Genomic DNA, 15,883 nt, shown 5'->3' with positions numbered 1-15,883 from the left:
AATACATATTTAGTTTCTCACAGTGTCTATGGGTCAGGGGTCCAAGCATGGCTTAGCTAGGTCCTCTGTTCAAGGTCTCACAAGTTTGAAAATGAGGTATCAGCTGGGTGCATTCTGGAACTGGGAAGAATCAACTTGTAAGCTTGCTCAAGTTGCTGGCAGAGTTTATTCCTTGTGGCTCTATGAAAAGAATCTTAACTTCTTACTGGCTGGTGCCGGCAGACACTTTCAGGTTCTGGAGGCTTCTGACAGCTCCCTGCCCATGTCCCTCTTCACAGGCCATCAAAACAGGGCAGTTTACTTCTTCAGGGTCAGCAGATGTGTATGTGTCTTTCATCAAAAAAAGTTCTAATCTCTCTTTTTAAGGTTTTTATCTGATTACATTAGGCCCATTCAGGATTATCTCCCTTTTGATTAACTAAAGGTCAATTAATTTAGGACATTAATTACATCCATAAAATTCCTTCACTTTTCACAGCTGCTTTAAAGTGCAAAGCCGATAATGCCAACATCGGGACTATCTTGGGGTTGGCATCTATTAATTATCTTTTCTTTGAAATTGAGTAACATTTCTTTGTCCTGACTCTGATCTATTAAGTAATTCAGTCATATCATGAACACTATAAATCTTAGGTTGTGAAGACTCAGGATTCTCTTGTGTTTGCTTCAAAGAGTGTGGATGTTTTTGATTTACTAGGTAATTAATTTACTTAGCTTTAAACTGAAAACTCTCACACCTGAGTGAGTGGCAGCTCAGATGAGTTCAGTTCTTTGAGCCCTGAGTGCAAACCACCTTCATCTGTCTCAGGCATGTGTGTGGTTCAGCCAAATAGTTGGGCCAAATTTAAACATATTATGTCCTCATTTCATGACTTTCTCCTTCCCAGGGTTTTCTCCTCTCTCTGTAGCAGGCTTGCCAGACATTTCCCCGTGCACCAGAAAGATGATAAACCACCCTACACTGCCACCACTGTACTTGCCCAAAAGGCAAAGTTACAAAAGATGGGGAATTTACTCTGCAGAGTACTTGCTCCAAGTTTTGACTCTCCTCCATAATCTGACTCCCTTTTTTTATTCTCCTGAGCCTGCAGGTAGATTTTTTTTTGGTTCAGAATTTATAGCTCTTATGCACAGAAAGACCTTTTCCTTAGGCATTAACATCAATCTGTGCCTTCTCTGTCTTAACTCAGTCACTCTCCTCTCCCTCCCTCCTAGACAATGCAGCAGTGCTCAGCCTACTCTCTGCTTGTGTTCTCAATGTCCTCTAGACCCTCTTCCACTATACCAGAAGCATCTTCCCAAAGCAGTTGTGATCCTGGCATTTCTTTTGTCTGTCACATAGAGGGATACCACCTCAAAATGGACTGCCAGGCTCTTCAGAACACAACGCCTCCAAACAGTGGTGTGCTGGAGTTGGCTCATACTTGCTTATGAAAACCAGTCATTAAGTATTCAGGAATTCTGTAAGCTGGTTTTTAAACAATTGGTCACTTGAAATCAGCTGTATGGGATTATTTCATCTGAAAATTGGTAACCCTACAAATGAGGGCTTTCTACTACTACTGCCCTAAAAGCCAGGGTACCAGCATACATTTCTTCAGCATGGCATGGCATGTTTTGACACCTCAATTATACTGAAGAAATCCTGTATTTCCTTAACTATGTGACATGCTCTTTGTGTGTGTGTGTGTGTGTGTGTGTGTGTGTGTGTGTGTGTGTGTCTACATTGATATATATTATATATTCTGGTTCTGTTTGGTGTGCTGGCTCCACTGTGTCCTCAGGGCCAACCTCTACTCATCCTTCAAACCCCACCTCCGTGGAAAGCTAATCAGACCTCTTTGAGTATACAGAGTATCACAGTCTCAAGTTGGCAGTAAAACTGCCTAGCATAGTGCACCTTTGCCTCCTCCACATCTTGCAGTTCCACGCATGTCCTGTACACCGCAGCCAAATGAGCCAGGTTCTCCTATCACACCATGCCTCGGTCACTTTCACACTGTTGGGTCATTTATCTGGAATACCATCTTTGCCCTCACTTCAGTGGCCTATCTAACTTTTATTTAAACATTAAATTTAATACCCACATCTCTTCTTCTATGAAGCGTGGACAGATCCTCATCCTCCTGTCAGATTTGGGAACATTCTTACATTCCAGGGAAGACTTTGTCCGAATCCAGATGTAAATGATTCTGTATTTTTTTCTTCCTGTGGCTAGTGTTGTAACTAGCCACCCATCATTTTTCCTTCTCCTAAATTGCTCAATGAAATCCTGATGTACACTGATCATGTTTATAATGATATGTTGACTTTTCTGGCTCCCTCAATAGACGCATCATACATTCCTTAGAAGAACGCACATACTTAATTACTTAATGGATCATAATCAACTAACACTTATTAATTAAGCAATAAATTGGAGGGAAGGAGGCTTTAAAAAGCTGCTAGAGAGAAATCATGGAAGGCAGAAGGGCCTATAGGAAGACGGAGCTAGGCCCTGAACACCAGAGATCCAGATATTACCTAACAGATTTTGGGGAAGCCTGTGAAGGTTTTCAGACAGGGAAGAATAATAATCAAAGTATTTAGAAAAACTACTTGCAGCAGGCAAAACTGTAATTAAGAAAGTGAGAAAAACTGCTGCAACAGTTCATATAAAAAATAACTTAAAGATAATCATTCTTGATATACCATTATACTTGCCACTGTTTTAGTTGAAATCTCAAATTCTTGTCTTTTAGTCTGTGTATAATTTTTTTTTTGTACTAGGGATTGAACTCAGGGGCGCTTAACCACTGAGCCACATCCACAGCCCTTTTTTATATTTTATTTAGAGGCAGGGTCTTGCTGAGTTACTTAGGGCCTTCGCAAATTGCTAAGGTTGGCTTTGAATTCAAGATCCTACGGCTTCAGCCTCCCACACTGCTGGGATTATAGGCGTGTGCCACTGAACCCAGTTGTATATAATTTTTTTATGGGTTTTAACTGATTTAAAATTTATGCCCATTATTAAAATGTTGAAAATGTTAATAGAAAAATATCACCTTAATCCACCACACAGGGTAACCATATATAATCTTCTAACATTTCTTTTCAATATTTTTCTTTGCATTTGCTTTTATGTTGTGAAGATCAAATTGTATACACAGAATTTTATATTCTGCTTTTCTGATATATATGATATGGCAGTGTTTCCCCTTTCTAGAAACTTAAAGGTCTTATAATAGATCACTTTATAGACCTATCAGATTTTACTTATTTCCTTAAAAGTGAATGTTTTGCTATTTAAAATTTTTCTACCATAAAAAATTGTAATAAACATTTTTTTATATATAAATGTTTTAGCTTGCATTTTCTTTTTATTTCTTGCTTAATTTTTTTTTTTTTTAGTTCTACATGACAGTAGAATTCATCTTGATATAATTGTACAAGCATGGAATATATCTTATTCTAGTTAGGACCCCATTCTTATGGATGGACAACATGATGGTGGGATTCACTATGGTGTATTCATATAAGTACGTGGGAAAATTATTTCAGGTTCATTTCACTGTCTTTCCTTTTCCTACTTCCCCCTCCCTTCCCCTTTGTCTAATATACTGAATATCCATCTATTCTTCCCCGCTACCCAATTATTGTAGGTTAGCTTCCACATATCAGCAAAAACACTCGCTCTTTGGTTTTGTGGGACTGGATTATTTCATTTAGTATGATAGTCTGGGTTAAAATCCATAAGCATTTTAAAATCTTTGATGCTTCTTACACAATTGCTTTCTAGAAAGGAAGTACCAAATCTTTTTGCATATTCAGTATGTGTCAACTCATTTGCCCTTTTTAAACAAACTTTAACAGGTATGTAGGCATAGGAGAATGCTTGAAAAATGTATCAGTTTTACTAACACAGAGTCTTTCCTCATCCCTTAGTCTACTTTTTTTTAGTTTTTAAATTGTGATGATGGAAATAATGTATCCCTTTCTTCAGCTACATGTGTACACATGCATTGTATGAATGGATCTAGAAAGAGTGGGAACTGAACAGGAATTGCCCTGTAGTTAATGAAACTGACAAGTGGCTGCAATCACCACAGGGTAGGCCTATACTCAAAACCTGTTGTTTTCCTTTTTAGATAAAGGAAAAATGATCAGATCTCACTTTAAAATATTTTTACATCCAAAAATAGAAATGGAGAGTTTTCTGTTTATATGCTGATTAGACCCAGAACAGATAAAAATAATTATTTAACAGTTAATATTTAACAAAAATATTTAACAGTTAATATAAAAAAAATTTTAAAAATATAAAAACTATTTTATATTTACATTAACATATATATATATTTTTAGGGGGGGTAAGAGTTTGATTTAAACTATTACTTGTCATTTATCAGTATCTGAAATTTATTACCAAACTTTCAAGGGATAGGAATACCATTTAGGTTAGAATGAAAACAACTTTAGATCAAATCTTTGGTCTACTGAATTGTATCAACTGAGAGACCTGAAATGAAAGGTTGACACACATGGGCCAAATTTGGCAAAATGCCTATTTTGGAGTGGCATATGTTCTAAGAATGGTTTTTACATTTTTAAGGGTTGAAAAAATCAAAAGATTTCATAATGTGTGAAAATAATATGAAATTCAAAATTGACTTTGTCCACTACCAACTTTCATTGGAACATAGTCACATTCATTCACTTATGCATCACCTGTGGGTGCTTGCAGAGTTGAGTAGCTCTGTGACTGAGACTGTAAAACCTTTAAACTTAAAATATTCACTTTCTGGCTGTTTAAAGAAAAAGCTTGCCAATCTCTGTCTTATAGCCAATGTAGGATTTATGCTTTTCTTTCTATGTCTATTTTTCCAAAATGCTCTGTTGCTCATCAAAATTAATTCTTACTTTGTTATATTTGCATTTTAAAAATATTGTTGTTTTCATCAACTTATGAAACTGCTTTTATATTAATTTTAGAGAAATATTTTATTATTTTCTATAGCTGTAGCTAGAGCCCATTTCCTCCCTATTGATGATTTAAGTACTAAAATCAAGTCATTGGTAACTGGAATTCTGCAATTCTGAAAAAATGTGCATAATTCAGAAAGTGTGTATATTTGAGGATAAAAAGCACATGTAAATCCTTACATGAAAAGTAGAGGCATCCCTATCCCCCACAGTTTTGTTAACCAAGAGTTTTCTCTATCAGTCAGAAAAGGAAGGTAATTTCAGCAGCTTATACACAAACCCCACAAACCTCACTAGCTGGTGAAGGTGCCACTGTATCTGGTTTGGCTAAATCAAACAAAGCTTCCCTCAACTCTGTTGCAAACACTGCTCATATTCTGGGAAAAGATTCCATAAACTCACACTTCAGTGCTTAGGTTCAGTTCTGCACAATGCAAAGCACTTCTTTGAAGACAAACCTTTTGCTGGTTGTTGTTTTCATTCAACCTGATCTTAAGTCTACTGAACTGGGATGTTTAAGGGCCCTTTGTGGTGGCATCTATGATTCTGTGCAGCTGAACATGGTGAATTATTCCCTAGGAAATAGTTTTGTTCTTCCTTTGTTTATTTAGGCAAGAAATTGTTGTGGGATATCCAGCATTTTAAGTGACTCTGCCTCAAAGCATGTGTTAGAAACTATAAGCAGAGTTTATGACTTCTCAATTCTAAAAGGTTTCTCAGCTTTGGGTTTCTGGAATTGGTTGTGTCCAGTTTCTTCCCACCCTTCTGGGACTTAATGTTGTTAGCAACCTCCTGTGTGGTTCTAAGATATCTTGACCTCTTTGAAACCTTTCCAGGTGTCGTTGCCACTTTCTTGATCTCTGCAATATAAGGTACATTGTTTAGTGGAGTTAAGTTCTATGAACTTTAGAAATTCTCCCTGAGACTATGAATTGACTAACACGTAAGGTAGCATAAACATTCAGACACAAATGTTCCTAAAACCAAGCTTGCTGGGCAATGCAGGATATGACTAGGAGTCTGGAAAAAGGAACATTTTGCTCACTTGTGCATCTCTGACTAGCTCCAGGTGCAGTCTGAAGCTAAGTGGCTAGTTTTTCTGATCCTCAGATATAACTTCTCATTAGAACAAGTAGAAGTTACAATTGTGAATGTAAGGAATTCCATGAAGACCCTCTGGACCCATTAAGACTGCTGGCTTCAAAGGATCTTAAAATACACTTACTTCAGCACACACAGATTTAGTAGTTTCCTATAAATTTAATTTTAACCTAAAAATATTATAGTGACTGAAGCTCATCTCAAAAATTTGAATACTAAGTCTGCATTTACAACTTTAAAAGAAAAAAAAACATTTTAACAGATACCTGTCTATGTTTCCTGTTTGTCATGATAAGGTTCTTATTGCTTTGGTAATACAACTAAGACTTTGCAAGTAATACAGTTTTGGTAATGCAGTTAAGTATTTACTTGGATAAAGAATCTTGTTTCAATCTAGCTTTAGACTTGCATGGTCTATTCTATCAGATCGCTCAGCCCTTCTCTGAAACCTTACACCTTTGCTAACACACAAGTCATGCTGCCCAAACCTAGGGGAATGAGATAATGCTATAGAAATAACACCAGGTATATAAAGAATTGAAAGATATGTCTTCTTGTCTAAAAATACATGTGACAATAATACAAACAACAGGAATGTTGTGAAAATAAAACTAATGATAAATATAAAACAGCCTTGAAAATGTGGAAAAGGGCATAAAATATGAAAAATGTAGTGGCTGACAGTAGTTGTCCATTCTTTTTGCCTATTGACATCTTCCCCCTCCAGAAACTGTATGTCCCCACAATCCTGAGTTAGCTGTTCTTAATGATCACCCTTCCCATCCTGGCCCCAGTAGGTCATGAAGGGCAATGGCCCCATGAAAGTCATGAAGGGCAATGCTAGCTATGCATCTTCACATGACCATGAGCAAGGTTAAGTTTCTTCTGCTTTGCTTACTGTAGGCTGAGACCTGCAGCTTGCTGTGTGTGGGCAAAGTGGCTACAGGTATAGTGTACAATTAATATTGCTGTGTCTTCTCAGAGGCTTCTTTCCTCCTCCTAATAATAGTTCATTGCTGGGAATGCAATTACCATGGAAACCTTTATTAGACTAAAAGGCTACACAGGGAGAGTTAACATGGGATTACAGATGTGTGGATTTTTGTGTGTGTGTGCTTTCACTTTTGAAATCAATTAGAAAAAAAATAATAAAAAAGAAAATGTATTTTGAAACAAACACAATGTCCTTTAGCTATGTTCCTAGGGGCAAACAACTTTAACAACTCTCTAACATGGGAATTTCTCAAAAAGAAAATTGGAAAATAAAGGCATGGGATCACCCCAAAAAACATGACTGCACTACCATATTGTGTGACAAGTTCTTATAAGAACTTTTGTTAAAAAATATTTATCTAATTTTAATGTCCTATTAGATCAATTTGAATTAAATACATATATTTAAATAAAAAATATTACATTATATCTACTTTTCTAAATTTTATAACAACAGTGTGGCAGGCAATCTGATGAATAAAACAAGAAATTGGAATCTAGCTACTGGGAAAAAAAAAAAAAAAGATGGAGCCTGAGGGTATAACATATTCTGAAGCTGGCCTATAGACCAGATGGGAAAACTTGCTCTCTAATCTAATGACTTTCTTTTAATCATAAGCAGACAGTTATTACCCAGTTTTAGAAATACATTATTCTTCAGAGTACTTCTTAGGATTTCTTTTACTCATTTAAGACCACATCTTTATATTTAATTCATCCTTGTATTATCCCTGTAGGGCACCTCTCTCTAATTATTCCCATCTAAAGTGACAGGAAAATGGAATTATACTATTGGAAAACAGGCATCCTTTGATATGTCTCCTTGCTGCTCCCTTGGGCAGTTTGTCACTGAGCTCACCGAATACAGATTTTGAGCTGCACTTAGAGGGCACAGACCATGACTTCCATGTCTTTGCAGTCCCAGTGCCTAGCATGTGCCTGGTACAGAGTATGCACACAGAAGAAATCTGAATAAAGGAATGATAATGCTCAACATGTAATGCTTACTGTATACCAAGTACTAGTCTAGTACCTTATACATATTAGCTATTTAGTCCTCACAACCCTCTGGAACAGGTATTGCTTTTATTTCCATCCTATCTATAAGATAAATGAAGCACAGAAAGTAGAGCAAGGTTCTTCAGAGCCAGGATGCAGACCTACAACATGCTTTGGCTCTAGAGTCTATCTTTTAACCACTACATCCTGCTGCCTCACCAGCACCCTTGCTCAACAGGAAAATGCTCCATTCCAGGGCAAGCACAGATATACTGGGACCCACCTCTAAACATTGCTGGGGTTTCTGTCAAATGTAGATACCCTGTGTGGTTCCTTGGTAGACTTAAACAGGGAAATAACTGGACACAGGCACACAAATGCAGAGTAAATGAATCTCCGACCTTAACAATTGCTGTGTTTGTAAGACTGTTTCTCAAATACCTGTGGGGATTTGTGAGAGCGCCAGCTGTACTGGTGACTGTGGAGACTCGCCAGCAGAATATTTTCGTCAGTATCCACCTGGCCAAACCGCAGTGTCTCCTGTGTGTCATTACAGATCACAAAATGGCTGAAGACCAACTCCTCTACCTCAGGGCATTTGTTCTGAAAGAAAAAGAATATGAAAGCCAACGTGTATCAGATTAATTGCAAGATGTTTGGCAGCTGTCTGCCCAGTGGCCATTGTTACAACACAGAAACCCTAAGGATCTGTTGTCATTAGCTCTGGTATACAAAGTATTCTATACTTCCAGGATAAGCACACACAAAAAAATCTTAAAGAGATCATAAATGTTCCAAGAATGTGTTTTGATTTATATTCCTACAAAATAAATCATACACACAGAAGAGTAAGAGAACAATGAAATCCCTTTTAACATTTCTTAAAATGTATTAACACGCTACAAAGAGTGCTGGACTGGGTAGTGCACGTTTCTGAGCAGTATACTAGAGGCTAGAATTACCATGTCCCCGGCCTTCTAAACTCAACAATCAAGACCAATTAGCAAAGCCACAGTTTGTACCCTACAGAAAGTAAGGATCATTTAGGTAATACATCCCCAGATCCCTTAAGGGGGAGGGTGGATGTGTGTGTGTAAATCTGTTCAGGGAGAGAGAGACATAAATAAAACCATAACTTTCTCCCTATTGTTAAGAGGCTGAACACAAAAAACAGATCAACTCCAGAGTTAGTTTAAGCCAAACTGTAGTTTTCAAGAGAAATAATGTTAGTTGAAAAACAGTTTCCAACAAATGCTCAGTTAATATTCATCACTCAATATCCTTCATTAATCTGCTAAGTTTCAGCAAATTAGTAATATGTTCCTGTGTTGACACCTCTTTTTCGACTAAATGGGGGGTTTATTGGCTGCTGCTATAACAAAACACTGGCACATTGATAGAGGACTTCTGTGATTACACTTTCATCATTCTGGTTAGGCTATGGCTTGGAAATCAGGAAAAATTTTAGTAAACTAGTAAATTGAGAATATAAGGGAAAAAAATCATCATTAGGTAATCAATTTGCTGATAATAGAAGATACTATGCAATGGATGCTTCTCCAATTGGCCTCAATTCCCTGGCTGTGGATCTAATGAACACCACAGTGCCATGTTTCACCCTTTGCCCCTTTACTGAGGTGAGGGAGAATAAATGGAGTTGCAACTCAGAAGCATAGTAATTCAAGCCACTGCGACGCCTGAAGCCAAGAAGTCTATGGACAAAAGTACCTGGAATCCAGCAGGGATGGAGACCATACCTAGAGCTTCCACAGGGAACAGTCATCTTGGGAAATAGAATCCACTCCTAGCCATGCAGAATGTCCTTGAAGTGGGTGGCAGTATACTATGGCTGCAATTGGTGAAGAGGCCCCAACAATCCTCATTCTTCTGGTGGCCCTTGAGGACTTCTAAGCCCTCTCTCTATACCCATCCATTCTCACCAAACCCTGCTTAAAAGTCACACTAGTCACCAAAAAGAATCAGTAGAGTTTGCACTTATAAGCAGCCTGCTTCTACCATAATGCTCTCTGTTGTGGCCTTTGATCATTAGCCATGAGTTCAAAACTTGCCTGCCACCAGGTTTTAGATGTCCAGTCTTACTCTTGGGCCCTGCCCATAGCTCTGTCTGCTACTCGAGCTACTTCCCATTTCCTGATGATGCTTGCTCAGGACACCCCAACTCTACCAATAATTTCTCTACTTTTCCAATACTACCCTGGTCTCCTCTCAATTTATCCAACATATCAAACTACTTCCTGCCTCACTGCCTTCTCTCTGCTGGGAACTCTTTTCCCTCACCTCTTGCTTGACTAACTTGCTTCTACTTTTCAGGTTCCTCTTGAAAGGTCACTTCCTCTGAGGAGCCTTCTAAGATTCTTCCCAGATCAGACTAGGTTTCCTTATTTTATACCCATGTGACACCAAATACTTTCAGAACACTTGCTCATTTGTACCAGCCTGGGCTCAGTATTGTCTTCATTATTAGACTATGCTACGAAAGAGCTGGAACCCTATCTGTATTATTTACTACTCCATTGCCAATACCCAGCATAATGCCTAATACGTAAGTACTCAATCAACACTTAGGAAACTAAAATAGATTTAATTTTTAAAATTATATGTTCAGCATATTAGAAAAACAAGAAAGTTATGAATTTTAAAAAACCCTTTATTTTGCAATTAGCAATAATGGCTATTAACATTACAATGAATTTTCTTCAAGCAATTTTTTTTTCTTTTCTGAATATCCTAGCAGTTGCTATTCTAATCTATCTTATCCGACCCTATCTTATGTGTTTATCTACAAACCTCTAATCAAACTGGAAGCATAGTGTATAATTAGTTTTGATGAGATTTTTCCATTTAGTATTATATAATCAACATAAACTGCTCTCCTTGTAAACATTTTCTCTCCTTTCCATCCAAGAGTTCAAACATGAAGGGATATGATTCCAATCTCTTACTTAGTTATACATCCTGAAATTAAAATTCAGTTTTCATAGTGAATTGGGATCAATCTCAACACAGAAGTTAAGTTACCAGATGGAGCTTGAGTAGAAAAACTCATATTACTTTCCTCATCTCTAAAAACTGACCTTTAATAAATGATGAGGGTTTTAGGAAAACATGTAAATTAAAGAACACAAGGGGGTTGTTTACATTTTTCTAAAGAATACTCAAAGTCCTCAGGGAACTATTTCTCTACTTTTCCTTCATCTGTGGAGTTCATTATAACTACAATAAGTTTAAGCACGTCTTGGAATGTTTTAAATTTTGGTGTATTATAAAAATGCTCATTCACATTTACTGTGACATCATAGATGCTGAGCTTCAGAATGTTCACTGGGTTTGTAGTTAAAAGTTGACTTATTCATATTTAAGTTTCACAGCATATTGTACAGGCATTTGAAATTAAACAGTAATACTGTTTTTGTATAAAGGAAGAAATATGAATATAACCTTGATATTTAGGTAATACCTTTTAAATACTACTTTGTTCAAATCTGAGAATGTGACAAATATAAAGCAAACTCACAATGGCATTTTGGGTCCATTCAATCTGGTTTTACAGAACAGTCATCATTTATGTGAGAGAGAGAGAGGCGGGGGAGAAGAAAGAAAGAGAAAGAAAGAAAGAAAGAAAGAGAGAGAGAGAGAGAGAGGGAAAGAAAGAAAGAAAGAGAAGAGAAAGAAAGAAAGAGAAAGAAAGAAAGAAAGAAAGAAAGAAAGAAAGAAAGAAAGAAAGAAAGAAAGAAAGAAAGAACTGATGAAGGTTTCTGTTAATCTTGAACTCGTGAACTAAAGGTGAAAGGCCAAAGTATTTCATTCTTTAACTCTCTGGTCCATCTATACTGGGTAAGAATGACTAGTCTCCGATATGAATCTGATATAAAGTATTGTGGAGAACTCATATCACTTATCCTGCTTATTAAATTCATTTTTCTCTTTGGCAACAATTACACTGTGAGCATTATATACACAATAAAATTCAAATTTGGGAAACTAAACTTCCCTACAAAGAGGATAAACCACATTCAGAACATCTTAGAAACAATGAACTTAATAAACCTCCATCAGCCTATTTCAATGTCAAACACTGTATAATTTCAAAGTAGTGCACTTTCATATTTACTTTAGAATACACAGGGTTAGAAGCATACCACATTAAAACTTGGTGGCAAGTACCCTTGACATGGGAGGAAACAAGAAAATTACAGCAACAATTACAGAAGTATATCCTCTTGTGGCTCATGTTAACATTGCCAAATCCCTGTATAAATCAGAACCAACAATTCATAGAATGTACCTGTCAGCAATATGCTACGTGACATATGGCTCTACTTAATCAAATATACAATTCCTTAAAAAAATTCAGCATATTCCTTCAAGGCACTATGTTAGCCAGTCAGTCATTCACACTCTGATGTGGTTTAAAACATTTAAATATTTATGCACCATATTTTATTTATATGTATAGTGGTGTCTATGAGAATATTTTTACCCTGGGAGGAAACTGATATTTCTGAAGGCCATTTTGCAGTAGTTGCTACACATGAGTCCTCTTATAATGGCTCTGATAACCAAGACAAAAATATCCTGAGTTTAAATGCTGTATCAATGACTCTTTTATATTTTCTAGGTTTGTTTTTTATTAAATGCATTGTTCAAAATATGACAAAAAAACAGAAATTGGAGCCATGGAGGTTTTTTTCACACTGCTATTTGAACCAGCTGCAAAGATTTAGATCACACTAGCTCTTATTTTACGCATGTCCTTTGCAACAAGAAAACCATGGAATGCCCTTAAAAAAGATTTTTAAAATATAAAACAGATGTGTTATCTTCTTTTCCTTTGCTATTATAGTACCATGTTAGGTAATTAATTCCTTAGTCTTGTATAGGTCTTCATGCATATAAAGAAAAACATTAAATTTTATTTCCAGAAAATTTAATTCCCGTAAAAATTCTTGTCAGAGAACTAAAAATTCTTTTTTAGAATTATTTCATAAAAATTTATTTTCATGAAAATTCTTATTGCCCTAAAAATCTCCCTATTCTTTTTACTTATTTCCATTATAATTTGTAAGTTAGAGAACTAAACCCCCTTCCCTCACCCTCTAGTGCCTCTTTTCCTATAAGAGGGCAGGTAGGAGGAAGGACCATTCCTCCTGGGGATCCAGCTCCACACAAGTGTTTGCAACATATACAAAAAGTGGGGAAATGCCTCATTTTACATGGCAACCAAACATGAGGGTGATACGATATAACACTAAATATCAGTATGGAAACAGACATGATTTGTTGTTAAACTGCTGACCATATTATCAATCAAACATTCTGTGAAATTACTTTCATGCTAGCTAGACAGGGACAGGTTTCCCATTTTAAATATGTCATATAGCAAAGACATAGACTTCATCCCTTTTGATGTAGATAATTTCTTATTAGGGATTTAGATTACTGGAAGTTATTGGAGTAACCAAGAGTCTCTGAGGGATCCCAAAACTCCATTGTCCAATGCCTTTTAGTGAGTCAAAAAGCCAGAATGACAGTTGAGGATTAGGACTGAGCTGTGCTCACAGATGCCATCTCACCACTCTTTTTATTTAAGAAACTGGATCACTATTATGAGGAAGGAAGGCTCATGCAGGTTTTTCAGTTCTGTGGTAGACCCCTCAGTTTGGTATATGGTTAAGTTGAAGCTTTAGCAAAATAAGGACATAGTACTTGGAGAAATTTTCTGGGAATATGTTAATTTCCATGCAGATGTGGTACATGATCATGATCCCATATTCTTCAAAGTTTAAAAAAAATAACATGCATCACTTTGTCCAAACACAGAGGCTCCAAATACTATGGTGCCCATCAAATTCCTCACTCTCTCACATTTTTGTGTGTAACTTATAATTAGAAGTGATAACATATAGCACTTAATAAAAGATCATATGTAGCCAAACTGTAAACTGTTCTGGAATGTGCATACCTGTTGCCAAGCTTGTACTGCAGTGTTTAGAGAATGAACTACATGTTGTCCAAAGTTTATAAATATGGAGTCCACTGTCATGGTGCAGTCAAGCAGCTTTCCCAATACATCACTGGAAACTGCAATCTGTCCAAAGATGCTGAAAGGTTTTATTACACTTTGCATTGTAACATTTCTGCATTCTAGAAGTTTACAGTCTGCCTGAGCTGAGAACCGGATCTCCTGGCAGACAGAATCATTATTCCATTGTCGAAGATACATGTGTGGTTCTCTGAAGGAAACAATCATGTATTCTAGTTCAGATGGCATGTTTTTGTCAGAAATGAATGGTTGTAGGTATTGTGGTGAAGCTGTTGAGAAACAAAAAAGCCAGCAATTAAGATGAGTCAATAGTTATGGAAATAAAGAGATGATGTAAAAATCACTCACTTTTCAAGTTATGAATTTAGTATTTAATAAACGGAAACGTTCTCTTGAAGATACTAAAATTTCTGAATTATTGTTTGATATTTGAAAATAAAATTGTTTTGTTCAATCAGGTCTCTTAATGTATACTGTTTAAAGGTTAATTTCACTTTCACAGACAAAAATTTTTGACTGCAAAGAACAAATAAAACAGAGGAGGAAACTATCTAAATTTCTATCTACCAAACAGATCTCAAGAACAAAAATTAAAACATGACTCACAGTTAGAAAAAGCAGAAGCAGGGTAAACTCTAGTTTTGCTGAAAAGGCAAGATGTTTAACAGCAGCTATGTTTGCTTTTAATCTGATCCCACCCCCGTTTTTCCATTACATGTCAGGAATCAAAATGTTTTGACTGATATGTAAATTAAAATGTATTAACTAAAAAAGATTTGGTACAGAATATAATGCTTTAGAAATAACTATTCAAGTAACATTAGCAAGTTTATAAAAGGTCACTTTGGGTATATGGGGAAATCATCTTCCTTCTAAACTTATAAAAATGTGACTCCTTTAGACTAAATTGAAAATGGGTTCATCATTTGTGGAAGGTATTCATGCTTTTAAAAATCAGGCAGTATCAAGTGCTTTTGGAATCTGCCACTAATATGATGGCCCAGGATACAGAACAAAACCAGATGCATTTCTGTCAAAAAGATCATAATTAAATTATTAATGTTAAATTAATATTAAAACCTGCTGTTTTAAAGAATTCCTTGAAAATTCTCCTTAGGAAGCATGCCAAAACGTGTGTCAGCTCAATACCATTGATAACTTACAGGTGTGTAAGCTGGTTCAAAAGTAAGGGGTATGCTTTTTGTATCAGATCAACTTCAGAATAACTGCCAATGCTCACTTCATACTTCCTGGAAATAAATCAGCTGGGTCAAAATTGATGAATTGGGTCTTAAGAACACTTAAGAGATAGGTATTAAGTGAAAGTTATCCTGATGGTAAAGGAAAGAATACCTGTGCCTAGTTGATCAAGATGATGACAGAGATGGAACTCCAGGTGAGCAAACTGGAAGGACATACAAAGAGATGGTACAAACCATGGGGTAAAACAGGAGTCGACTCTGGTACAGGCAGCCAGAGCTGTTGGAGTTACAAGTTGATCACAAGTGCTTTGAGAACCAGATTCACTTGCAGAGCTACAAGAAATAGTAATAAGAGAAGTTTGATAACAAATTTCCCAATATCATATAAATGCAATGTCTTTTCTATATGAATTTTAAAAGCTGGTCCACAAAATTCTAGAGTCAATAAGTTATCATCAAATCTTCTGTATACACTCACATAAATCAGTTTAAAAAATAATTAAGTTCATGTTGATTTACTGTATGTGGGCTATTCAGAGAGTACTTCAAAGGTTTCCTTCAG

The 15,883-nt window shown here is 36.3% G+C and overlaps 1 protein-coding gene across 1 annotated transcript in view; it reads right to left on the bottom strand.

The window, feature by feature from the left end:
* LOC306653220 (intermembrane lipid transfer protein VPS13B-like) overlaps nt 1-15,883 on the bottom strand; it is a gene marked incomplete at its 5' end in the record, with an annotated part of 899,457 nt that overhangs the window by 77,943 nt on the left and 805,631 nt on the right. Inside the window, 3 exon segments of the mRNA XM_079126163.1 lie at nt 8,497-8,658; nt 14,039-14,388; nt 15,473-15,654. Of these exon segments, the coding sequence (XP_078982289.1) occupies nt 8,497-8,658; nt 14,039-14,388; nt 15,473-15,654 (694 nt within the window).

The sequence above is a fragment of the Sciurus vulgaris genome, assembly GCF_902686455.1.
Source record: "Sciurus vulgaris genome assembly, chromosome: 1".
NCBI lineage: Eukaryota > Metazoa > Chordata > Mammalia > Rodentia > Sciuridae > Sciurus > Sciurus vulgaris.
The sequence above is the reverse complement of the archived record's forward strand: the minus strand, read 5'-3'. Positions and strand labels throughout refer to the sequence as shown.